The sequence below is a fragment of the Crinia signifera genome, chromosome 8 (genome assembly GCF_055691185.1).
Source record: "Crinia signifera chromosome 8, ASM5569118v1, whole genome shotgun sequence".
Classification (NCBI taxonomy): Eukaryota; Metazoa; Chordata; class Amphibia; order Anura; family Myobatrachidae; genus Crinia; species Crinia signifera.
Genome location: NC_139224.1, coordinates 181804623 through 181831580, shown reverse-complemented (window position 1 = coordinate 181831580; position 26958 = coordinate 181804623). Strand labels below are relative to the sequence as shown.

Genomic DNA, 26958 nt, shown 5'->3' with positions numbered 1-26958 from the left:
CCAGTGCCCGGGGCCAGCTGGATACATCTCCGGTGTGGAGGCCAACTCGGGTGGTGTGCGGCTGCTGGGCCCGGGTGATGGGGCGGGAGTGCAGGGGTCTAACAGACCCCCAGAACTGCTGCCCTGTCACTGACAAAGTGTCAGTGTAAAAATAAGAAAAAAAAAAAGTTTAGAAATAAAAGAAGGCTGCATAAAGCAACCCCTCTATAATGTGCGTGTTGGCTCCTGCCAGCACAACTAAAACGGAGTAGCTAGCCTAGGAGGCGGGGTAGAGGAGGGGAGGAGCCGGGGCTGTCGGTGAGCAGCCAGAAATTGCCTTTCTGGTGCTGGAATTGGATTGTGACCTCACTCTCTACCCACTGTTATACCTGTGGCCCCTGATGCCTACCGCAGAAGAAAATGCCAATATCAGCCTTTTATAGTACTAGGAATAATTATGGAGACCATAAAGCCCCTTACACGCTGGGCAATATAACGAGCAATATTGTTCATTATATTGCCGGGTGTACGCTCCTGCAGCTCATTAATGCCATCTCCATCGTCGACTCCTCCCTAACAGGCATCGGTAAGTGTATATTCACAGATACCCGCAGCCATCGCTGGATGTTCATGTACCTTAAGGTACGAGATAGTGAATCATGTAGCCAAACAGTACAACACATTTCCTATAAAAATAGATTATTACAGATAATCAATCAACCCTCTATTCCCTTATCTTTCTGATAGACTCCAAATGCTTTTAAAAGTGTCCAAGGCCTTTAGATCTTATCTTGGAAAAAGACCACTGTCCCCTATCCATTACCCCGGTGCAGACACCCCCATAAGCCAGTGACCCATCACAATAGCTAATCTCATATGTGCACGGTTAGTAAATATCCGCCACCACCTCGGCCCAGACACCCCCATAAGCCAGTGACCCATCACAATAGCTAATCTCATATGTGCACGGTTAGTAAATACCCGCCACCACCTCGGCCCAGACACCCCCATAAGCCAGTTACCCATCACAATCACTAATCTCATATATGCGCTGTTAGTAAATAAACACCACTACCTCGGCCCAGAATCCCAGTAAGCCAGTGACCCATCACAATCGCTAACTTCATATGTGCACTGTTAGTAAATAACTGCCACTACCTCTGCCCAGAATCCCAGTAAGCGAGTGACCCGTCACAATCGCTAACTTCATATGTGCACAGTTAGTAAATAACCACCACCACCTCGGCCCAGACACCCCCTAAGCCAATCATATATGCGTGGTTAGTAAATAACCACCACCACTGTGGCCCAGAATCCCAGTAAGCCAGTGACCCATCACAATCGCTAACCTCCTATATGCGCTGTTAGTAAATAACCACCACCACCACCTCGGCCCAGACACCCCCATAAGCCAGTGACCCATCACATCGCTAACCTCATATATGCACTGTTAGTAAGTGTAACGATCAGATCAGGTGATCGATCAAATTAACGTATGCCTCCTGTTATGATTATCTGTGCAATTAATGTATGTCTGGTATGTTTGGTAAAATCATGCCGCCTGTGATTATTATGTGGGAGATCAGAACATGTCATGTATTATGTGTGTGGACTATTGGTGACCCAGGGAGTGTAGCCATCTGTGGACTCCTCTGGAGTTAGGATGTAAGATAAGATCTGAGACCCCTCATAAACCAGATTGGGGGGGAGAGCAATAGTGTCCAGCCAACAGGCCAAAAGGTGCTCTGGCACCCACTAAATTACCTCTTATCACTTGAGGAATGTATAAAATCTACTTCAAAGCAGGGACAAATTCTTTATGGGAAAGATCCTATATCTAGGGACCTTCACTAGGCTCAGCAAGGGAATGGTTAAAAATCCCAAGGGTGGGAGGGATGAGGGAGTCTTCAAGGTATAACTAAGACCCTTCTCCCTATAGTCAGTGTCACTACCTGGGGGTCTAGCAACAGGCTGTAAGCGACCAGAGATTTCTTGTGGAGAACCCCCCCACGTCAGGATCTGTATTTAAGTGTAAGATAGGTTCTGTCATTTTTTCCATTTATTTTATTTCTGAAATTGCATTTAAAACTCGTGTGTACTTTTAAAATCATTGTAAAATCTTGTAACTATTTTCTAAAGCTCTGTAGTATTTCTAGGAATAAATAATACATATTCTCAGTCCTGGTTCTGTGTTCTTAAGACTCATTAGCCTCAGAAGAGAACGCTCCAGCGTGTTACCATTTGTATATTGTATTGTGCGGTCAGGTGCGAGCCAAGCCGCCAATTGCGCAGTTTCAATCGCTAAAATCAGGTTTTGGCTGGTGGCAGTGTACCTCAAGGAAAGGACCCGAGTGTCCTAAGTGAACCCCAGTCACGGCCGGAGCTGCTCAGATTGATGTATCGGAGCAGGCGACCGGTGGGTCCGTGACAGTAAGTAACCGCCACTATATCGGCCCAGACACCCCCATAAGCCAGTGACCCATCACATCGCTAACCTCATATATGCACTGTTAGTAAATAACCACCACCACCTCGGCCCAGACACCCCCTAAGCCAGTTACCCATCATAATCATATATGCGCGGATAGTAAATAACCACCACCACCGTGGCCCAGAATCCCAGTAAGCCAGTGACCCATCACAATCGCTAACCTCATATATGCACTGTTAGTAAGTAACCGCCACTACCTCGGCCCAGAATCCCAGTAAGTAAGTGACCCATCACATCGCTAACCTCATATATGCACTGTTAGTAAATAACCGCCACTATCCTGGCCCAGAATCCCAGTAACCCATCACAATCGCTAACCTCATATGTGCACAGTTAGTAAATAACCACCACCACCTAGGCCCAGACACCCCCTAAGCCAATCATATATGCGTGGTTAGTAAATAACCACCACCACCGTGGCCCAGAATCCCAGTAAGCCAGTGACCCATCACAATCGCTAACCTCATATGTGCACAGTTAGTAAATAACCACCACCACCTAGGCCCAGACACCCCCTAAGCCAATCATATATGCGCGGTTAGTAAATAACCACCACCACCGTGGCCCAGTATCCCAGTAAGCCAGTGACCCATCACAATCGCTAACCTCATATGTGCACTGTTAACTGCCACTACCTCGGTACAGACACCTCACATTGGCACAGACACTTACCTTCAGCGCTCTCTCATAGCGCCTGACTTTGGAGCTTTCGTTCTTTTGCTTTGCATTTGTAAGTGAAGTCTTGTAGTTGGCGATCCGATTTTCTAGGGTTTGTATGAGCTCCTCACTGTTTGTCTGAAGAACATGAACAATTCAATTCATACAATTACACAACCCAATTATGCACTATTGTGGCCACTTTCGATAATAACTGATGTACCAGCCTAACCCAGCCTAGTGGAGCTACACCCAGACGACCAGCACATACTCTACAGGAGGCCCACCTTCCTCTTCTGCATTATGTCATTGTAGATTGTACAGTATAGTGATGTGTAGTAGGAGGATCTTATAAGTAATGAATAACGTACACTCCGTTCATCTCATACCGAGTTATACAATCAGGGGTGTGTGTAAAATCTAATAAACAATCCAGCTCTGCATAATGCAGACAATTATTCTTAATTAGAATGGGAATAATTATCCCAGCTACCCATAGAACCTAATACAGTATGTACCCTATTCAGATCAGAAACTGTTGCCACTCACCCAAAGTAACGGATGTTTATGACAAGACCCTGATAGCTGGCTCTGTAGGGGGAAGTTCCCTGTACAAAGGGAGGGACAGCCTTGGAAAGAATGAAATGAGCGAGGACCTAGAACACTGCAGCTCTGTGCAGTCCGCCAGTGAACGGCTGAGTCAGTTCCACCGCTATTGAACCATGATTATTTTAACTAAACAATAACCTGAAACATGCAATTACCCTATTACACTGCCAATTATAAAACTAGAAACTTAAAAATATTTGAAGAGGTCCTAAGACTTTAGCTAAAGTCCAATATATAGAAACATAGAATTTGACGGCAGATAAGAACCACTTGGCCCATCTAGTCTGCCCCTTTTTTAAACATGTTACCTCAACCCATATTTAATCCTTATTTTTTTGTAAGGATATCAATATGCTTATCCCAAGCATGTTTAAATTGTACTACTGTATTTGCCTCTACCACCTCTGATGGGACGCTATTCCACTTATCTACTACTCTTTCTGTGAAGTAATTCTTCCTCAAATTTCCCCTGAATCTTCCTCCCTCTATTTTCAGTGCATGTCCTCGTGTTCTGCTGCTCCTCTTCCTGTGAAGAATGTCTCCCACCTGTACCTTGTTAAAACCCTTGATATATTTGAAAGTTTCTATCATGTCCCCCCTTTCCCTTCTCTGCTCTAAGGTATACATATTAAGATCTTTTAGTCTTTCCTGGTACGTTTTTTTGATGTAGGCCATGCACCATTTTAGTTGCCCTAGTGACTTCCGTTAATCTAGACCTGGGGTAGCCAACCCTAGTCCTCGAGAGCTACCAACAGTGCATGTTTTGCAGGTCTCCTCACAGAATCACAAGTGAGCTAATTAGCTCCATCTGTGTATCTTTTAAAATGTGTCAGTGATTAATGAGTGCAGCAGCTAGGTTGTCTGGAAAATGTGAACTGTTGGTAGCTCTCGAGGGCTAGGGTTGGCTACCATTGATCTAGGTTATGAACACCACTACACTGTCAGTCTTCAAATGTTACCTGCAAGGAGTGTTTTTGAGTTTTGGCTGTAGCGAGTCGCTGATGTTCTAGGTCATCCATACCCTGAGTTGCCGTCTCATCAGCATGAGTCTCACCAGAAGCGGCCTCCTCATCCTCACCAACCACTTCCTGGAGCTCAGCCTACAAAGAGAACCACAAAAGAAGAGGGGAGATTACGCTGACAGTATTTTGGGTACACTAAGACTTAGGGTGCCCATACACATTACAATTATTGTATGCAATTTGGACTAGATCGCATCGCGTTGCATACACTGTGCAATGCAATGAGCCGTGTCCGTATAATGAGCGCTGACCACAAGTGCCAACACATTACTCTCCCCGTGTCCATATAATGAGCGCTGACCACAAGTGCCGTCACCATACAATTCCATTGTGTCCGTATAATGAGCGCTGACCACAAGTGCCGTCACCATACTCTCCCTGTGTCCGTATAATGAGCGCTGACCACAAGTGCCGTCACCATACTCTTCCATTGTGTCCGTATAATGAGCGCTGACCACAAGTGCCGTCACCATACTCTCCCTGTGTCCGTATAATGAGCGCTGACCACAAGTGCCGTCACCATACTCTCCCTGTGTCCGTATAATGAGCGCTGACCACAAGTGCCAACACATTACTCTCCCCATGTCCGTATAATAAGCGCTGACCACACGAGGTGTCACCATACTCTCACTGTGTCCGTATAATGAGCGCTGACCACAAGTGCCGTCACCATACTCTCCCTGTGGCCGTATAATGAGCGCTGACCACAAGTGCCGTCACCATACTCTCCCTGTGTCCGTATAATGAGCGCTGACCACAAGTGCCAACACATTACTCTCCCCGTGTCTGTATAATGAGCGCTGACCACACATGCCATCACTTTACTCTCCCTGTGTTCGTGTAATGAGCGCTGACCACACGTGGTGTCACCATACTCTCCCTGTGTCCGTAAAATGAGCGCTGACCACACAAGGTGTCACCATACTCTCCCTGTGTACGTATAATGAGCGCTGACCACACATGCCATCACCTTACTCTCCCTGTGTCTGGGTAATGAGCACTGACCACGCGTGGTGTCACCATACTCTCCCTGTGTCTGTATAATGAGCACTGACCACACGTGGTGTCACCATAATCTCCCTGTGTCCGTATAATGAGCGCTGACCACACATGCCATCACCTTATTCTCCCTGTGTCCGTATAATAAGCAGACCACACGTGGTGTCACCATACCCTCCCTGTGTCCATGTAATGAGCGCTGACCACACGTGGTGTCACCATACTCTCCCTGTGTCCATGTAATGAGTGCTGACCACACATGCCATCACCTTACCCTCCCTGTGTACGTATAATGAGCACTGACCACACATGCCATCATCATACTCTCCCTGTGTCTGTATAATGAGCACTGACCACACGTGGTGTCACCATACTCTTCCATTGTGTCCGTATAATGAGCGATGACCACAAGTGCCGTCACCATACTCTCCCTGTGTCCATGTAATGAACGCTGACCACACATGGTGTCACCATACTCTCCCTGTGTCCATGTAATGAGTGCTGACCACACATGCCATCACCTTACCCTCCCTGTGTCTGTGTAGTGAGCGCTGACCACACATGCCATCACCATACTCTCCCTGTGTCTGTGTAGTGAGCGCTGACCACACATGCCATCACCATACTCTCCCTGTGTCTGTGTAGTGAGCACTGACCACACGTGGTGTCACCATACTCTCCCTGTGTCGTATAATGAGCACTGACCACAGGAGGGGTCATCATACTCTCCATGTCCGTGTAATGAGCGCTGACCACACGAGGTGTCACCATACTCTTCGTGTGTCCGTATAATGAGCGCTGACCACACGTTGTGTAACCATACTCTCCCCATTTCCGTATAATGAGCAATGACCACACGTGGTGTCACCATACTCTCCCTGTGTCCGGTGTAATGAGTGCTGACCACACGTGGTGTCACCATACCCTCCGTGTGTCCGTATAATGATCGCTGACCACACGTGGTGTCACCATACACTCCCTGTGTCCGTATAATGATCGCTGACCACACGTGGTGTCACGATACTCTCCGTATGTCCGTATAATGAGCGCTGACCACACAAGGTGTCACCATACTCTTCCTGTGTCCGTATAATGTGCGCTGACCACACGTGGTGTCAGCATACTCTCTGTGTCCGTGTAATGAGCGCTGACCACACGTGGTGTCACCATACCCTCCCTGTGTCGCATAATGAGCACTGACCACAGGAGGGGTCATCATACTCTTCGTGTCCGTGTAATGAGCGCTGACCACACGAGGTGTCACCATACTCTTCGTGTGTCCGTATAATGAGCGCTGACCACACGTTGTGTAACCATACTCTCCCCATTTCCGTATAATGAGCAATGACCACACGTGGTGTCACCATACTCTCCCTGTGTCCGGTGTAATGAGTGCTGACCACACGTGGTGTCACCATACCCTCCGTGTGTCCGTATAATGATCGCTGACCACACGTGGTGTCACCATACCCTCCCTGTGTCCGTATAATGATCGCTGACCACACGTGGTGTCACGATACTCTCCGTATGTCCGTATAATGAGCGCTGACCACACAAGGTGTCACCATACTCTCCCCGTGTCCGTATAATGAGCGCTGACCACACATGCCATCATCATACTCTCCCCATTTCCGTATAATGAGCAATGACCACACGTGGTGTCACCATACTCTTCCTGTGTCCGTATAATAAGCGCTGACCACACATGGCATCATCATACTCTCCTCATGTCCGTATAATGAGCGCTGACCACACGAGGTGTCACCATACTCTCCCAGTGTCCGTATAATGAGCGCTGACCACACATTGTGTCACCATACTCTCCACGTGTCCGTATAATGAGCACTGACCACACGTTGTGTCACCATACTCTCCCCGTGTCCGTATAATGAGCACTGACCACACGTTGTGTCACCATACTCTCCCCGTGTCCGTATAATGAGCGCTGACCACACGTTGTGTCACCATACTCTCCCCGTGTCCGTATAATGAGCGCTGACCACACGAGGTGTCACCACTCTCCCCGTGTCCGTATAATGAGCACTGACCACACGTTGTGTCACCATACTCTCCCCGTGTCCGTATAATGAGCACTGACCACACGAGGTGTCACCATACTCTCCCCGTGTCCGTATAATGAGCACTGACCACACGAGGTGTCACCATACTCTCCCCGTGTCCGTATAATGAGCACTGACCACACGAGGTGTCACCATACTCTCCCCGTGTCCGTATAATGAGCGCTGACCACACGAGGTGTCACCACTCTCCCCGTGTCCGTATAATGAGCACTGACCACACGTTGTGTCACCATACTCTCCCCGTGTCCGTATAATGAGCACTGACCACACGAGGTGTCACCATACTCTCCCCGTGTCCGTATAATGAGCGCTGACCACACATTGTGTCACCATACTCTCCCCGTGTCCGTATAATGAGCGCTGACCACACGTTGTGTCACCATACTCTCCCCGTGTCCATATAATGAGCGCTGACCACACGTTGTGTCACCATACTCTCCCCGTGTCCGTATAATGAGCGCTGACCACACGTGGGGTCACCATACTCTCCCTATGTCCGTATAATGAGTGCTGACCACACCTGGTGTCACCATACCCTTCCTGTGTCCGTGTAATGAGTGCTGACCACACATGCCATCACCTTACTCTCCCTATGTCCGTATAATGAGCGCTGACCACACATGGTGTCACCATACCCTCCCTATGTCCGTATAATGAGAGCTGACCACACGTGGTGTCACCATACCCTTCCTGTGTTCGTATGAGCGCTGACCACACGTGGTGTAACCATACTCTCCCTATGTCCGTATAGTAAGCACTGACCACACGTGGTGTAACCATACTCTCCCTACGTCCGTATAATGAGCGCTGACCACACGTGGTGTCACCATACTCTCCCTATGTCCGTATAATGAGAGCTTACCACACGTGGTGTCACCATACTCTCCCTGTGTCTGTATAATGAGCGCTTATCACACGTGGCGTCACCATACCCTACCTGTGTCCGTGTAATGAGTGCTGACCACACATGCCATCACCTTACTCTCCCTATGTCCGTATAATAAATGTTGACCACACGTGGTGTCACCATACTCTCCCTATGTCCGTATAATGAGCACTGACCACACGTGGTGTCACCATACTCTCCCAGTGTCCGTATAATGAGCGCTGACCACACGTGGTGTCACCATACTCTCCCCGTGTACATATAATGAGCGCTGACCACACGTGGTGTCACCATACTCTCCCCGTGTCCGTATAATGAGCGCTGACCACACGTTGTGTCACCATACTCTCCCCGTGTCCGTATAATGAGCGCTGACCACACGAGGTGTCACCACTCTCCCCGTGTCCGTATAATGAGCACTGACCACACGTTGTGTCACCATACTCTCCCCGTGTCCGTATAATGAGCGCTGACCACACGAGGTGTCACCATACTCTCCCCGTGTCCGTATAATGAGCGCTGACCACACGTTGTGTCACCATACTCTCCCCGTGTCCGTATAATGAGCACTGACCACACGAGGTGTCACCATACTCTCCCCGTGTCCGTATAATGAGCGCTGACCACACATTGTGTCACCATACTCTCCCCGTGTCCGTATAATGAGCGCTGATCACACCTGGTGTCACCATACCCTTCCTGTGTCCGTGTAATGAGTGCTGACCACACATGCCATCACCTTACTCTCCCTATGTCCGTATAATAAGCGCTGACCACACGTGGTGTAACCATACTCTCCCTATGTCCGTAAAATAAGCACTGACCACACGTGGTGTCGCCATACTCTCCCTATGTCCATATAATGAGCGCTGACCACACGTGGTGTAACCATACTCTCCCTATGTCCGTATAATAAGCGCTGACCACACGTGGTGTAACCATACTCTCCCTACGTCCGTATAATGAGCGCTGACCACACGTGGTGTCGCCATACTCTCCCTATGTCCATATAATGAGCGCTGACCACACGTGGTGTAACCATACTCTCCCTACGTCCGTATAATGAGCGCTGACCACACGTGGTGTCACCATACTCTCCCTATGTCCGTATAATGAGTGCTGACCACACGTGGCGTCACCATACCCTACCTGTGTCCGTGTAATGAGTGCTGACCACACATGCCATCACCTTACTCTCCCTATGTCCGTATAATAAGCGTTGACCACACGTGGTGTCACCATACTCTCCCTATGTCCGTATAATGAGCGCTGACCACACGTGGGGTCACCATACTCTCCCTATGTCCGTATAATGAGCGCTGACCACACGTGGCGTCACCATACCCTCCCTGTGTCCGTGTAATGAGTGCTGACCACACATGCCATCACCTTACTCTCCCCATGTCCGTATAATGAGCACAGAGAGAGGACGCGGTGCACTAATTAAAGGTCCACGTGCTCAGCTGTCGGTATTGACAAAAAAATAAAAAAAAAAACACACACACACAAAACCCCTTTTAGGTCACAACCTAGAAACAGTCATCCTAATTACTGTTTACAGGAAAAAAGAACCAGTGGGCGCCTTCTGTACTCTAAAACAATTTATTACACAAATAACACAAAAACACAATATATACACACAAAATTATACTAAAAGCCCCGACTTTGGGCTAGGATGGATGGTGCTCCACTGGGTTAGGAACAGCCCAGCACTTCCATGTGCGAGCGTGTGCAAATTTGTGCGAGACTGAAACATCTGTCCACACCTGGCAATTTATCCATCCAATCAGGAACTGGTAACTATTGGTTACTTCTCATGCAAATGCAGTGAAATGGCTTTTTTATAATCTTTTTATTGAGGTATTGCATGCATGCAAACCATTGTCTTTTAGTATAATTTTGTGTGGATATATTGTGTTTTTGTGTAATTTGTGTAATAAATTGTTTTAGCGTACAGAAGGCGCCCACTGGTTCTTTTTTCCTGTTTACCCCCAAAGTGAGGGCGGCATCCCTCTACCAGAAGGCAGCCATCTGTACGCGGCACAGTACACCTGTCCCTAGCGCTCAAATTTTCCCATAGGATTCTCTTGTTGATCCCAATTACTGTTTACCCTTTGATTCACACCCAACTATTCAGTGCCTACTCCTGGACAGCGCCCTCTAGACCCCTATGTATATCAGTGTGCCCCATATTGGATGATAGAGATTAATCTTACTAGCAAATCATCATCTTCCTCCAGGTCACCCTCATCATCATCTTCCTCTGTATCAAGGTCTCTCATGCAGTCCTGTGCCATCTTCTCTATATCACTCATAGGGAGCGGAGCTGCGGAAACATTCACAGATATATATTATGTGGTACAAATAGGAGAATGATATACTTGGGCAGTTCTATGGTCTATGAGGGAACATAACATCAATAGTACAGAAATTGTGATGCCCAATAACAACAAGATTTAGGTCTTGCCTATCAAATCTTTCTTTGAGAACGTCAGGGGCCACGAGGCTCACAGTGGGTAGTGAGCGGGAGAGAGACCATTCCACCACAAGAAAGGTTAAACTTCTTGGCTGCTCTCAGTCAGTCAGCCAGGCTCCTCCCCTCCTCTACCCCCCGCCTCCAGGCCAAGCTACTCAGTTTTTAACAAGCCAGGCAGGAGACCAGAGAGAAGGAAGAGAAACACCGTACAGAAAAACATTCAAACATATATGTGGCTCTTCAACAGAGAAAACCATAATTGTATCATGTGTGAGTTCACTCAACAGGGGAACTATTAAACTTCAATAAAACTGAAGCCGGCACGGCAGGGAGGGATCCCTGTGGCCCATGATGCCATTGTAGGAAGAGAGATTTAACAGTTAAGACATAAATCTCATTTATTCTTCAGGAGACGTCAGGGGCCACAGGGCTTACAGTGGGACGTCCTAAAGCAGCCACCTAAGGGTGTGACAACCTTGTGCCACGGCCAGTACACTCTGGTCAAATGCCAAGTCCTGGGAGGCAAATGTATTAAACGCATAGAAGCGTAAGAAAGTATTAGCAGACGACCAAGTCGCCGCCTTGCAAACTTGCTCTTCTGTTGCACCGCCCCCAACAGCCCAAGACGCAACCAAAGACCTCGTAGAATGAGCCCAGACCCCTGCAGGAACCGGGAGGGGGGGTGCCCAAGTAAGCCTGCTTGATGACAGATCTCAGCTATCAGGCAATAGTCTGCTTAGTAGCAGCCAACTCCTCTTCTGAAATCCATAGAGGACAGAGAGTATGATTTCCTAAGAGCTTTAGTGCGGCGCACATAGCTGCACAAAGGACAGACCACATCTAAAGAACGCTGCTCAGGAGAGGTATCCGGTCGCTGAAAGGCAGAGACCAAAATCTCCTAGTTGACATGAAACTTAACCACCTTGGGGAGTTGTGGAAGCACGGTTAAAAGAACTGCCCTGTCAGGGTGGAAGATCAGGAAAGGTGACTGACAGGACAGAGCCGACAGGTCAGACACCCTCCGGGCCGAAGCTATCGCCAACAGTAAAACTGTTTTCCAGGTAAGCCAGCATGGACCTCAAGGTTTCCGTCCTTTACGGTGGGACCCTGACAAATTTGTTGAGCCGCTTTAAATTGAGGATTGGTCAGAAAGACCCATTGGGCTTCCAAACCAAGAAGAGGCTGGCACAAAAACCTGTGCCTTGCTGAGAAATGGAAACTGGAGCTAGGACCCCGGACGACAGTAGCTTCTGGACGGCCTGCTCCAGAGCTCTGCGCTTTTCCAAATTCTTTGGAGAACTTGTGTAAAAGAACGAGCTTGGTGGACGACAGTGAAAGGTTATGGAGTAGCCTTGGTAGACCACATCCCGAACCCATGCATCCATCATGGATTAAAGCCAGATGTCTGAAAACCGCAGTAGGCGACCACTCTTGGAAGCAGCCACGATTTTGTCTAATTCTGACCCAAATAAGAGGGAACCCTCAAAAGGGAAGAGTCTTCTTAGAATCAGAATTCGCCTTCCAGGAGCGGAGCCACAGAAACCTACGTACCATCACAGCCGTTATGGACAAGTGGTAGGTAAGGGTAGCTGCATACAGTGCAGCCTCCCCTAGAGTGCGGTCTGATGCATGATGTCAATAGTAGACAACATGCCATCTGCACTACCACCCTCTGCAACAGTATTTGCGAGGGCGGGAGTCCACTCCACCCAAGCAGACACCAGAGTAGGCCGAGCCACTGCCCCGGAAGTTGTATAAATGAGCTTAAGGAAGTTCTCAAACTTCCAGTCAGCGTAGTCCTTAAGGGACACAGTTGGAATAGGGAGAGTAGAGGAGCGCACAATCTTAGTGACATGTGTGTCCACACTGGGGGCTGCTCCCAGTGGCCCCCTATACTCCTGAGAGAGGGGATAAAGGGTGGCAAACCGCTTAGGGAGTGTAAAGTTCCTATTTGGTATTCTCAGACTTAGGGAAGACAGCCAGAGTCCGTTTGGGACGCATAAAAGTCGGTCCTGAGGACTGGGACGGTTCAGCAGAGTCCTGTAAATTTCAGACCTCCTTAACCGCTGTAACCAAGGACCCTACATCGATGCGTGAAGAGGCGTTGCCCCTCCCCATCGTCACTGTCCGTATCAGTGTACTCACTGAGAAGTTTGAGGGAAGGGGCCCCCCTGACCGGAGCCATGCGGCTACCAGTATTGCTTTGTAAACATGTTTGGATGCCCTCTACAGAGACTGCTAAAGCACATGCCCAGGTAGGCTCCACCACAAGGGGGGGGGGGATACCGGAGACATGGATGGCCTCACTGGCTGCAGGGATGGTGCAGGTGAGAGCTTGTCTACTAGCTGCATCATAACCTGAGTAAGGGACTTAGCCCAAGCAGGCTCCTGGAAGAAGCCGCAACTGTGGGCCGCGCCTGAGCATTTTAACACCTTTGGCATAAACCCTAATCAAGCAGGGATAGGTCTGCTTTACAAAGTGTACAGGACTCCAATATAGGTGCCCCTGTGTCACTATTGCTGCCTACTGACATTGTACAGGAAGGGGCAGCTGAAACTGATGCAGTTAACACAATATACAGTACTTCTGACAGGCAGTGATAGTGTTAAATCAGTACAGAAGACAGCACACATACAAAGGCATACAATGCAAATAAAAAACTGGCAGCAATGACCGGCTGGAGCAAAAATTACTGTAACCTGTGTCTTTGTAGGAGAGGTACTAGGGGGAATTGCCCAAGTGATCCAGCAGTGGAAACCCAGAATGGCTGAGTGTTCTTTGTGTCCCTCTTGCACGTGCAGCAGGAAGGAAGAGATCAGTGGCTGAGCGGCGGCTATATGAACACAGGGCGGGATGTCACTCTGGCTGGGCGGTGGCTATATGATCACAGGGCGGGATGTCACTCTGGCTGGGCGGTGGCTATATGATCACAGGGCGGGATGTCACTCTGGCTGGGCGGTGGCTATATGATCACAGGGCGGGATGTCACTCTGGCTGGGCGGCGGCTATATGATCACAGGGCGGGATGTCACTCTGGCTGAGCGGCGGCTATATGAACACAGGGCGGGATGTCACTCTGGCTGGGCGGTGGCTATATGATCACAGGGCGGGATGTCACTCTGGCTGAGCGGCGGCTATATGATCACAGGGCGGGATGTCACTCTGGCTGGGCGGCGGCTATATGATCACAGGGCGGGATGTCACTCTGGCTGGGCGGCGGCTATATGATCACAGGGCGGGATGTCACTCTGGCTGAGCGGCGGCTATATGAACACAGGGCGGGATGTCACTCTGGCTGGGCGGTGGCTATATGATCACAGGGCGGGATGTCACTCTGGCTGAGCGGCGGCTATATGATCACAGGGCGGGATGTCACTCTGGCTGAGCGGCGGCTATATGATCACAGGGCGGGATGTCACTCTGGCTGGGCGGCGGCTATATGATCACAGGGCGGGATGTCACTCTGGCTGGGCGGCGGCTATATGATCACAGGGCGGGATGTCACTCTGGCTGAGCGGCGGCTATATGATCACAGGGCGGGATGTCACTCTGGCTGGGCGGCGGCTATATGATCACAGGGCGGGATGTCACTCTGGCTGGGCGGCGGCTATATGATCACAGGGCGGGATGTCACTCTGGCTGAGCGGCGGCTATATGAACACAGGGCGGGATGTCACTCTGGCTGGGCGGCGGCTATATGATCACAGGGCGGGATGTCACTCTGGCTGGGCGGCGGCTATATGATCACAGGGCGGGATGTCACTCTGGCTGGGCGGCGGCTATATGATCACAGGGCGGGATGTCACTCTGGCTGAGCGGCGGCTATATGAACACAGGGCGGGATGTCACTCTGGCTGGGCGGCGGCTATATGATCACAGGGCGGGATGTCACTCTGGCTGAGCGGCGGCTATACGATCACAGGGCGGGATGTCACTCTGGCTGGGCGGCGGCTATATGATCACAGGGCGGGATGTCACTCTGGCTGGGCGGCGGCTATATGATCACAGGGCGGGATGTCACTCTGGTTGGGCGGCGGCTATATGAACACAGGGCAGGATGTCACTCTGGCTGAGCGGCGGCTATATGAACACAGGGCGGGATGTCACTCTGGCTGGGCGGCGGCTATATGATCACAGGGCGGGATGTCACTCTGGCTGGGCGGCGGCTATATGATCACAGGGCGGGATGTCACTCTGGCTGGGCGGCGGCTATATGATCACAGGGCGGGATGTCACTCTGGCTGGGCGGCGGCTATATGATCACAGGGCGGGATGTCACTCTGGCTGAGCGGCGGCTATATGATCACAGGGCGGGATGTCACTCTGGCTGGGCGGCTATATGATCACAGGGCGGGATGTCACTCTGGCTGAGCGGCGGCTATATGAACACAGGGCGGGATGTCACTCTGGCTGAGCGGCGGCTATATGAACACAGGGCGGGATGTCACTCTGGCTGGGCGGCGGCTATATGATCACAGGGCGGGATGTCACTCTGGCTGGGCGGCGGCTATATGATCACAGGGCGGGATGTCACTCTGGCTGGGCAGTGGCTATCTGATCGCATGGTACTGTACAGGGGGTGGGCTATCCCTCTGTCTGGGTGGTGGCTATATGATCTCAGGGCTCTGCACAGGGCGGGATGTCACTGTGGCTGGGCGGCGGCTATATGATCACAGGGCGGGATGTCACTCTGGCTGGGCGGCGGCTATATGATCACAGGGCGGGATGTCACTCTGGCTGGGCGGCGGCTATATGATCACAGGGCGGGATGTCACTCTGGCTGGGCGGCGGCTATATGATCACAGGGCGGGATGTCACTCTGGCTGGGCGGCGGCTATATGATCTCAGGGCGGGATGTTACTCTGGCTGGGCGGCGGCTATCTGATCGCATGGTACTGTACAGGGGGTGGGCTATCCCTCTGTCTGGGTGGCAGCTATACGATCTCAGGGTACTGCACAGACGGGATGTCACTGTGGCCGGGCGGCAGCTATATGATCTCAGGGCTCTGCACAGGGCGGGATGTCACTGTGACTGGGCGGCGGCTATATGATCTCAGGGCTCTGCACAGGAAGGGATGTCATTCTGGCTGGGCGGCGGCTATCTGATCACAGGGAAGGATGTCACTCTGGCTGGGCGGTGGCTATATGAACACAGGGCGGGATGTCACTCTGGCTGGGTGGTGGCTATATGAACACAGGGCAGGATGTCACTCTGGCTGGGTGGTGGCTATATGGTCTCAGGGCTCTGCACAGGGCGGGATGTCACTGTGACTGGGCGGCAGCTATATGATCTCAGGGCTCTGCACAGGGCAGGATGTCACTCTGGCTGGGCGGCTATATGATCTCAGGGCTCTGCACAGGGCAGGATGTCACTCTGGCTGGGCGGCGGCTATATGATCTCAGGGCTCTGCACAGGATGTGATGTCACTGTGGCTGGGCGGTGGCTATATGGTCTCAGGGCTCTGCACAGGGTGGGATGTCACTCTGGCTGGGCAACAGCTATATGATCTCAGGGCTCTGCACAGGGCGGGATGCCACTGTGGCTGGGCGGCGGCTATACGATCTCAGGGTACTGCACAGACGGGATGTCACTGTGACTGGGCGGCAGCTATATGATCTCAGGGCTCTGCACAGGGCGGGATGTCACTGTGACTGGGCGGCGGCTATATGATATCAGGGCTCTGCACAGGGCGGGATGTCATTCTGGCTGGGCGGCGGCTATCTGATCACAGGGCGGGAAGTCTCTTTGGCTAGGCGGTGGCTATATGATCTCAGGGCTCTGCACAGGGCGGGATGTCACTGTGACTGGACGGCGGCTATATGATATCAGGGCTCTGCACAGGGCGGGATGTCATTCTGGCTGGGCGGCGGCTATCTGATCACAGGGCGGGAAGTCTCTTTGGCTAGGCGGTGGCTATATGAACACAGGGCGGGATGTCACTCTGGCTGGGCGGTGGCTATATGAACACAGGGCGGGATGTCACTCTGGCTGGGTGGTGGCTATATGAACACAGGGCAGGATGTCACTGACTGGGCGGCAGCTATATGGTCTCAGGGCTCTGCACAGGGCGGGATGTCACTGTGGCTGGGCGGCGGCTATATGATCTCAGGGCTCTGAACAGGGCAGGATGTCACTCTGGCTGGGCGGCGGCTATATGAACACAGGGCGGGATGTCACTCTGGCTGGGCGGCGGCTATCTGATCACAGGGCGGGAAGTCTCTTTGGCTAGGCGGTGGCTATATGAACACAGGGCGGGATGTCACTCTGGCTGGGTGGTGGCTATATGAACACAGGGCGGGATGTCACTGTGACTGGGCGGCAGCTATATGGTCTCAGGGCTCTGCACAGGGCGGGATGTCACTGTGACTGGGTGGCGGCTATATGATGTCAGGGCTCTGCACAGGGCGGGATGTCATTCTGGCTGGGCGGCGGCTATCTGATCACAGGGCGGGAAGTCTCTTTGGCTAGGCGGTGGCTATATGAACACAGGGCGGGATGTCACTCTGGCTGGGCGGTGGCTATATGAACACAGGGCGGGATGTCACTCTGGCTGGGTGGTGGCTATATGAACACAGGGCGGGATGTCACTGACTGGGCGGCAGCTATATGGTCTCAGGGCTCTGCACAGGGCGGGATGTCACTGTGGCTGGGCGGCGGCTATATGATCTCAGGGCTCTGAACAGGGCAGGATGTCACTCTGGCTGGGCGGCGGCTATATGATCTCAGGGCTCTGCACAGGGTGGGATGTCACTGTGGCTGGGCGGCGGCTATATGATCTCAGGGCTCTGCACAGGGCAGGATGTCACTGGCTGGGCGGCGGCTATATGAACACAGGGCGGGATGTCACTCTGGCTGGGCGGCGGCTATCTGATCACAGGGCGGGATGTCACTCTGGCTGGGTGGTGGCTATATGAACACAGGGCTGGATGTCACTGGCTGGGCGGTGGCTATATGAACACAGGGCGGGATGTCACACTGGCTGGGCGGCGGCTATCTGATCACAGGTCGGGAAGTCTCTTTGGCTAGGCGGTGGCTATATGAACACAGGGCTGGATGTCACTGGCTGGGCAGTGGCTATATGAACACAGGGCGGGATGTCACTCTGGCTGGGCGGTGGCTATATGAACACAGGGCGGGATGTCACTCTGGCTGGGCGGTGGCTATATGAACACAGGGCGGGATGTCACTGTGACTGGGCGGCAGCTATATGGTCTCAGGGCTCTGCACAGGGCGGGATGTCACTGTGACTGGGCGGCAGCTATATGATCTCAGGGCTCTGCACAGGGCGGGATGTCACTGTGGCTGGGCGGCGGCTATATGATCTCAGGGCTCTGCACAGGGCAGGATGTCACTCTGGCTGGGCGGCGGCTATATGAACACAGGGCGGGATGTCACTCTGGCTGGGCGGTGGCTATATGAACACAGGGCGGGATGTCACTCTGGCTGGGCGGCGGCTATCTGATCACAGGGCGGGATGTCACTCTGGCTGGGTGGTGGCTATATGAACACAGGGCTGGATGTCACTGGCTGGGCGGTGGCTATATGAACACAGGGCGGGATGTCACTCTGGCTGGGCGGCGGCTATATGATCACAGGGCGGGATGTCACTCTGGCTGGGTGGTGGCTATATGAACACAGGGCAGGATGTCACTCTGGCTGGGTGGTGGCTATATGGTCTCAGGGCTCTGCACAGGGCGGGATGTCACTGTGACTGGGCGGCAGCTATATGATCTCAGGGCTCTGCACAGGGCAGGATGTCACTCTGGCTGGGCGGCGGCTATATGATCTTAGGGCTCTGCACAGGATGTGATGTCACTGTGGCTGGACGGTGGCTATATGGTCTCAGGGCTCTGCACAGGGCGGGATGTCACTCTGGCTGGGCAGCTGCTATATGAACACAGGGCGGGATGTCACTCTGGCTGGGCAGCGGCTATACGATCTCAGGGTACTGCACAGACAGGATGTCACTGTGACTGGGCGGCAGCTATATGATCTCAGGGCTCTGCACAGGGCGGGATGTCACTGTGACTGGGCGGCTGCTATATGATCTCAGGGCTCTGCACAGGGCGGGATGTCATTCTGGCTGGGCGGCAGCTATATGATCTCAGGGCTCTGCACAGGGCGGGATGTCACTGTGACTGGGCGGCTGCTATATGATCTCAGGGCTCTGCACAGGGCGGGATGTCACTGTGACTGGGCGGCAGCTATATGATCTCAGGGCTCTGCACAGGGCGGGATGTCACTGTGACTGGGCGGCTGCTATATGATCTCAGGGCTCTGCACAGGGCGGGATGTCATTCTGGCTGGGCGGCTGCTATATGATCTCAGGGCTCTGCACAGGGCGGGATGTCATTCTGGCTGGGCGGCGGCTATCTGATCACAGGGCAGGAAGTCTCTTTGGCTAGGCGGTGGCTATATGAACACAGGGCGGGATGTCACTCTGGCTGGGCGGTGGCTATATGAACACAGGGCGGGATGTCACTCTGGCTGGGCGGTGGCTATATGAACACAGGGCGGGAAGTCTCTTTGGCTAGGTGGTGGCTATATGAACACAGGGCTGGATGTCACTGGCTGGGCAGTGGCTATATGAACACAGGGCGGGATGTCACTCTGGCTGGGCGGTGGCTATATGAACACAGGGCGGCATGTCACTCTGGCTGGGCGGTGGCTATATGATCGCATGGTACTGTATAGGGGGTGGGCTATCCCTCTGTCTGGGTGGTGGCTATATGATCACAGGGCGGGAAGTCTCTTTGGCTGGGCGGTGGTTATATGATCACAGGGCGGGATGTCACTCTGGCTGGGCGGCGGCTATATGATCTCAGGGCGGGATGCTACTCTGGCTGGGTGGCGGCTATCTGATCGCATGGTACTGTACAGGGGGTGGGCTATCCCTCTGTCTGGGTGGTGGTTATATGATCACAGGGCGGGAAGTCTCTTTGGCTGGGCGGTGGCTATATGATCACAGGGCGGGATGTCACTCTGGCTGGGCGGCGGCTATATGATCTCAGGGCGGGATGTTACTCTGGCTGGGTGGCGGCTATCTGATCGCATGGTACTGTACAGGGGGTGGGCTATCCCTCTGTCTGGGCGGTGGCCATCTGATCTCATAGTTTTGCAGTTTCACACAGCAGCGATCAGGTCTGAAAAATCCCCTGGGTTGGAAACAAGCTGTGGCTGCTACATTGTAGCACTTTGTATACATAACTACAGATACACAAGTGTCACATTTTCTGCCAATGCTCCCCTAGTCCACCGGACCAAGGGCCAAGAGAGTCTGTTTGGCGGAACTCCAGCAAAGACGTATGAGGACATATCTGTAATTGGGGCCTGGTACCATAGTATACTGGTAATGCCGACATTACTGACAGTGCTCAGAGAATGAATGGTCCTGTAAGACCTTCAATCATCATTTACTTGGTTCTCACATAATAGAACAATTATCATGGACTCCGGTTCATTATCATGGACTCCGGTACAATCCCCACATGTGACAGCCTTTTGTTTCTATGAGGTGCTCCTGAAACTTCCACCCACAGGGAAGGAAGATCGGCACCAGAAAAGTAGTAGTAGCAGAAGGAAGAGGAATGCTGGGCTCTGATTGGTTGGCACAGTCATGAGAACGAGATTTAGCTATGGATATATTCTTCATCATTCAGCTCTTCAGTGATGTCATGTTAATCTATTGTACAGGACTGAATAGGTGAGCAGCAGGTGACATCACCTGGAGGACACCGCCAGTTGACCCACCTTTTCCTTTGGGCTTATTCTTGAGTATTACATCGCCGCCTGTCAGTGCAGCCAGTTCGGCTTCTAGGTCTCCATCATCAGGGTCATCTGGGCTCCCCATCATCATATCTTCGGGATTGAAGTCCACAAACAGCCCGAGCTAAAACACCAGAGAGAAAGCGAAGAGGGTCACCATCAGCATGACCTACATTACGGCTTACTGTGTCCAGATATAGAATGTACGTCGTTGTATAGTCACCTATATACTATCTCATGTACTGTAACCAAGTCACCAAGCACAGACATTACTCACAACCACGTTGTTCCTTTTATTCCTCTGAATACGCACCATGACCATCAAATCAATGAGCATTTGCCAGCAATAATACCTACTTAGACAGAGTGCCAAATCCTAATATGTCCAATATGAGTATGTGTTATATACGATGTTACGGAAGGGGGGTGTATACTTAGACAGAGTGCCAACTCCTAATATGTCCAATATGAGTATGTGCTATATACGATGTTACGGAAGGGGGGTGTATACTTAGACAGAGTGCCAAATCCTAATATGTCCAATATGAGTATGTGCTATATACGATGTTACGGAAGGGGGGTGTATACTTAGACAGAGTGCCAAGTCCTAATATGTCCAATATGAGTATGTGTTATATACGATGTTACGGAAGGGGGGTGTATACTTAGACAGTGCCAAATCCTAATATGTCCAATATGAGTATGTGCTATATACGATGTTACGGAAGGGGGGTGTATACTTAGACAGAGTGCCAACTCCTAATATGTCCAATATGAGTATGTGCTATATACGATGTTACGGAAGGGGGGTGTATACTTAGACAGAGTGCCAAATCCTAATATGTCCAATATGAGTATGTGCTATATACGATGTTACGGAAGGGGGGTGTATACTTAGACAGAGTGCCAACTCCTAATATGTCCAATATGAGTATGTGCTATATACAATGTTACGGAAGGGGGGTGTATACTTAGACAGAGTGCCAAATCCTAATATGTCCAATATGAGTATGTGCTATATACGATGTTACGGAAGGGGGGTGTATACTTAGACAGAGTGCCAAATCCTAATATGTCCAATATGAGTATGTGCTATATACGATGTTACGGAAGGGGGTGTATACTTAGACAGAGTGCCAAATCCTAATACATATGTCCAATATGAGTATGTGCTATATACGATGTTACGGAAGGGGGGTGTATACTTAGACAGAGTGCCAAATCCTAATATGTCCAATATGAGTATGTGCTATATACGATGTTACGGAAGGGGGGTGTATACTTAGACAGAGTGCCAAATCCTAACATGTCCAATATGAGTATGTGTTATATACGATGTTACGGAAGGGGGGTGTATACTTAGACAGAGTGCCAAGTCCTAATATGTCCAATATGAGTATGTGTTATGTACGATGTTACGGAAGGGGGGTGTATACTTAGACAGAGTGCCAAATCCTAACATGTCCAATATGAGTATGTGTTATATACGATGTTACGGAAGGGGGGTGTATACTTACACAGAGTGCCAAATCCTAATATGCCCAATATGAGTATGTGCTATATACGGTGTTACGGAAGGGGGGTGTATACTTAGACAGAGTGCCAAATCCTAATATGTCCAATATGAGTATGTGCTATATACGATGTTACGGAAGGGGGGTGTATACTTAGACAGAGTGCCAAATCCTAATATGTCCAATATGAGTATGTGCTATATACGATGTTACGGAAGGGGGGTGTATACTTAGACAGAGTGCCAAATCCTAACATGTCCAATATGAGTATGTGCTATATACGATGTTACGGAAGGGGGGTGTATACTTAGACAGAGTGCCAACTCCTAATATGTCCAATATGAGTATGTGCTATATACAATGTTACGGAAGGGGGGTGTATACTTAGTCATAGTGCCAACTCCTAATATGTCCAATATGAGTATGTGCTATATACGATGTTACGGAAGGGGGTGTATACTTAGACAGAGTGCCAAATCCTAATATGTCCAATATGAGTATGTGTTATATACGATGTTACGGAAGGGGGGTGTATACTTAGACAGAGTGCCAAATCCTAACATGTCCAATATGAGTATGTGTTATATACGATGTTACGGAAGGGGGGTGTATACTTAGACAGAGTGCCAAATCCTAACATGCCCAATATGAGTATGTGCTATATACGATGTTACGGAAGGGGGGTGTATACTTAGACAGAGTGCCAAATCCTAACATGTCCAATATGAGTATGTGTTATATACGATGTTACGGAAGGGGGGTGTATACTTAGACAGAGTGCCAAGTCCTAATATGTCCAATATGAGTATGTGTTATGTACGATGTTACGGAAGGGGGGTGTATACTTAGACAGAGTGCCAAATCCTAACATGTCCAATATGAGTATGTGTTATATACGATGTTACGGAAGGGGGGTGTATACTTACACAGAGTGCCAAATCCTAATATGCCCAATATGAGTATGTGCTATATACGGTGTTACGGAAGGGGGGTGTATACTTAGACAGAGTGCCAAATCCTAATATGTCCAATATGAGTATGTGCTATATACGATGTTACGGAAGGGGGGTGTATACTTAGACAGAGTGCCAAATCCTAATATGTCCAATATGAGTATGTGCTATATACGATGTTACGGAAGGGGGGTGTATACTTAGACAGAGTGCCAAATCCTAACATGTCCAATATGAGTATGTGCTATATACGATGTTACGGAAGGGGGGTGTATACTTAGACAGAGTGCCAACTCCTAATATGTCCAATATGAGTATGTGCTATATACGATGTTACGGAAGGGGGGTGTATACTTAGTCATAGTGCCAACTCCTAATATGTCCAATATGAGTATGTGCTATATACGATGTTACGGAAGGGGGTGTATACTTAGACAGAGTGCCAAATCCTAATATGTCCAATATGAGTATGTGTTATATACGATGTTACGGAAGGGGGGTGTATACTTAGACAGAGTGCCAAATCCTAATATGTCCAATATGAGTATGTGCTATATACGATGTTACGGAAGGGGGGTGTATACTTAGACAGAGTGCCAAATCCTAATATGTCCAATATGAGTATGTGTTATATACGATGTTACGGAAGGGGGGTGTATACTTAGACAGAGTGCCAAATCCTAACATGTCCAATATGAGTATGTGTTATATACGATGTTACGGAAGGGGGGTGTATACTTAGACAGAGTGCCAAATCCTAACATGTCCAATATGAGTATGTGCTATATACGATGTTACGGAAGGGGGGTGTATACTTAGACAGAGTGCCAAATCCTAATATGTCCAATATGAGTATGTGTTATATACGATGTTACGGAAGGGGGGTGTATACTTAGACAGAGTGCCAAATCCTAATATGTCCAATATGAGTATGTGCTATATACGATGTTACGGAAGGGGGGTGTATACTTAGACAGAGTGCCAAATCCTAATATGTCCAATATGAGTATGTGCTATATACGATGTTACGGAAGGGGGGTGTATACTTAGACAGAGTGCCAAATCCTAATATGTCCAATATGAGTATGTGCTATATACGATGTTACGGAAGGGGGGTGTATACTTAGACAGAGTGCCAAATCCTAATATGTCCAATATGAGTATGTGTTATATACGATGTTACGGAAGGGGGGTGTATACTTAGACAGAGTGCCAAATCCTAATATGTCCAATATGAGTATGTGCTATATACGATGTTACGGAAGGGGGGTGTATACTTAGACAGAGTGCCAAATCCTAATATGTCCAATATGAGTATGTGTTATATACGATGTTACGGAAGGGGGGTGTATACTTAGACAGAGTGCCAAGTCCTAATATGTCCAATATGAGTATGTGCTATATACGATGTTACGGAAGGGGGGTGTATACTTAGACAGAGTGCCAAATCCTAATATGTCCAATATGAGTATGTGCTATATACGATGTTACGGAAGGGGGGTGTATACTTAGACAGAGTGCCAAATCCTAATATGTCCAATATGAGTATGTGTTATATACGATGTTACGGAAGGGGGGTGTATACTTAGACAGAGTGCCAAATCCTAATATGTCCAATATGAGTATGTGTTATATACGATGTTACGGAAGGGGGGTGTATACTTAGACAGAGTGCCAAATCCTAATATGTCCAATATGAGTATGTGTTATATACGATGTTACGGAAGGGGGGTGTATACTTAGACAGAGTGCCAAATCCTAATATGTCCAATATGAGTATGTGTTATATACGATGTTACGGAAGGGGGGTGTATACTTACACAGAGTGCCAAATCCTAATATGTCCAATATGAGTATGTGTTATATACGATGTTACGGAAGGGGGTTGTATACTTAGACAGAGTGCCAAATCCTAATATGTCCAATATGAGTATGTGCTATATACGATGTTACGGAAGGGGGGTGTATACTTAGACAGAGTGTCAAATCCTAATATGTCCAATATGAGTATGTGCTATATACGATGTTACGGAAGGGGGGTGTATACTTAGACAGAGTGCCAAATCCTAACATGTCCAATATGAGTATGTGCTATATACGATGTTACGGAAGGGGGGTGTATACTTAGACAGAGTGCCAAATCCTAATATGCCCAATATGAGTATGTGCTATATACGATGTTACGGAAGGGGGGTGTATACTTACACAGAGTGCCAAATCCTAATATGTCCAATATGAGTATGTGTTATATACGATGTTACGGAAGGGGGTTGTATACTTAGACAGAGTGCCAAATCCTAATATGTCCAATATGAGTATGTGCTATATACGATGTTACGGAAGGGGGGTGTATACTTAGACAGAGTGCCAAATCCTAATATGCCCAATATGAGTATGTGCTATATACGATGTTACGGAAGGGGGGTGTATACTTAGTCATAGTGCCAAATCCTAATATGCCCAATATGAGTATGTGTTATATACGATGTTACGGAAGGGGGGTGTATACTTAGACAGAGTGCCAAATCCTAATATGCCCAATATGAGTATGTGCTATATACGATGTTACGGAAGGGGGGTGTATACTTAGACAGAGTGCCAAATCCTAACATGTCCAATATGAGTATGTGCTATATACGATGTTACGGAAGGGGGTTGTATACTTAGACAGAGTGCCAAATCCTAATATGTCCAATATGAGTATGTGCTATATACGATGTTACGGAAGGGGGGTGTATACTTAGACAGAGTGCCAAATCCTAATATGTCCAATATGAGTATGTGCTATATACGATGTTACGGAAGGGGGGTGTATACTTAGACAGAGTGCCAAGTCCTAATATGTCCAATATGAGTATGTGCTATATACGATGTTACGGAAGGGGGGGTGTATACTTAGACAGAGTGCCAAATCCTAATATGTCCAATATGAGTATGTGCTATATACGATGTTACGGAAGGGGGGTGTATACTTAGACAGAGTGCCAAGTCCTAATATGTCCAATATGAGTATGTGCTATATACGATGTTACGGAAGGGGGGTGTATACTTAGACAGAGTGCCAAATCCTAATATGTCCAATATGAGTATGTGTTATATACGATGTTACGGAAGGGGGGTGTATACTTAGACAGAGTGCCAAATCCTAATATGTCCAATATGAGTATGTGCTATATACGATGTTACGGAAGGGGGGTGTATACTTAGACAGAGTGCCAAATCCTAATATGTCCAATATGAGTATGTGCTATATACGATGTTACGGAAGGGGGGTGTATACTTAGACAGAGTGCCAAATCCTAATATGTCCAATATGAGTATGTGCTATATACGATGTTACGGAAGGGGGGTGTATACTTAGACAGAGTGCCAAATCCTAATATGTCCAATATGAGTATGTGCTATATACGATGTTACGGAAGGGGGGTGTATACTTAGACAGAGTGCCAAATCCTAATATGTCCAATATGAGTATGTGTTATATACAATGTTACGGAAGGGGGGTGTATACTTAGACAGAGTGC

General features: G+C 49.4%; 1 protein-coding gene across 1 annotated transcript in view; it reads right to left on the bottom strand.

Annotated features, from left to right (window-relative positions):
- Positions 1–26958, bottom strand: part of CC2D1B (coiled-coil and C2 domain containing 1B) — a 210946-nt gene that overhangs the window by 172064 nt on the left and 11924 nt on the right. The window contains exons 3-6 of the mRNA XM_083158258.1: positions 20953–21091; positions 10941–11050; positions 4696–4836; positions 3143–3265 (exon numbers count right to left, since the gene is read on the bottom strand). Coding sequence (XP_083014384.1) covers positions 3143–3265; positions 4696–4836; positions 10941–11050; positions 20953–21091 — 513 coding nt within the window. The remainder of the gene's footprint in view (positions 1–3142; positions 3266–4695; positions 4837–10940; positions 11051–20952; positions 21092–26958) is intronic.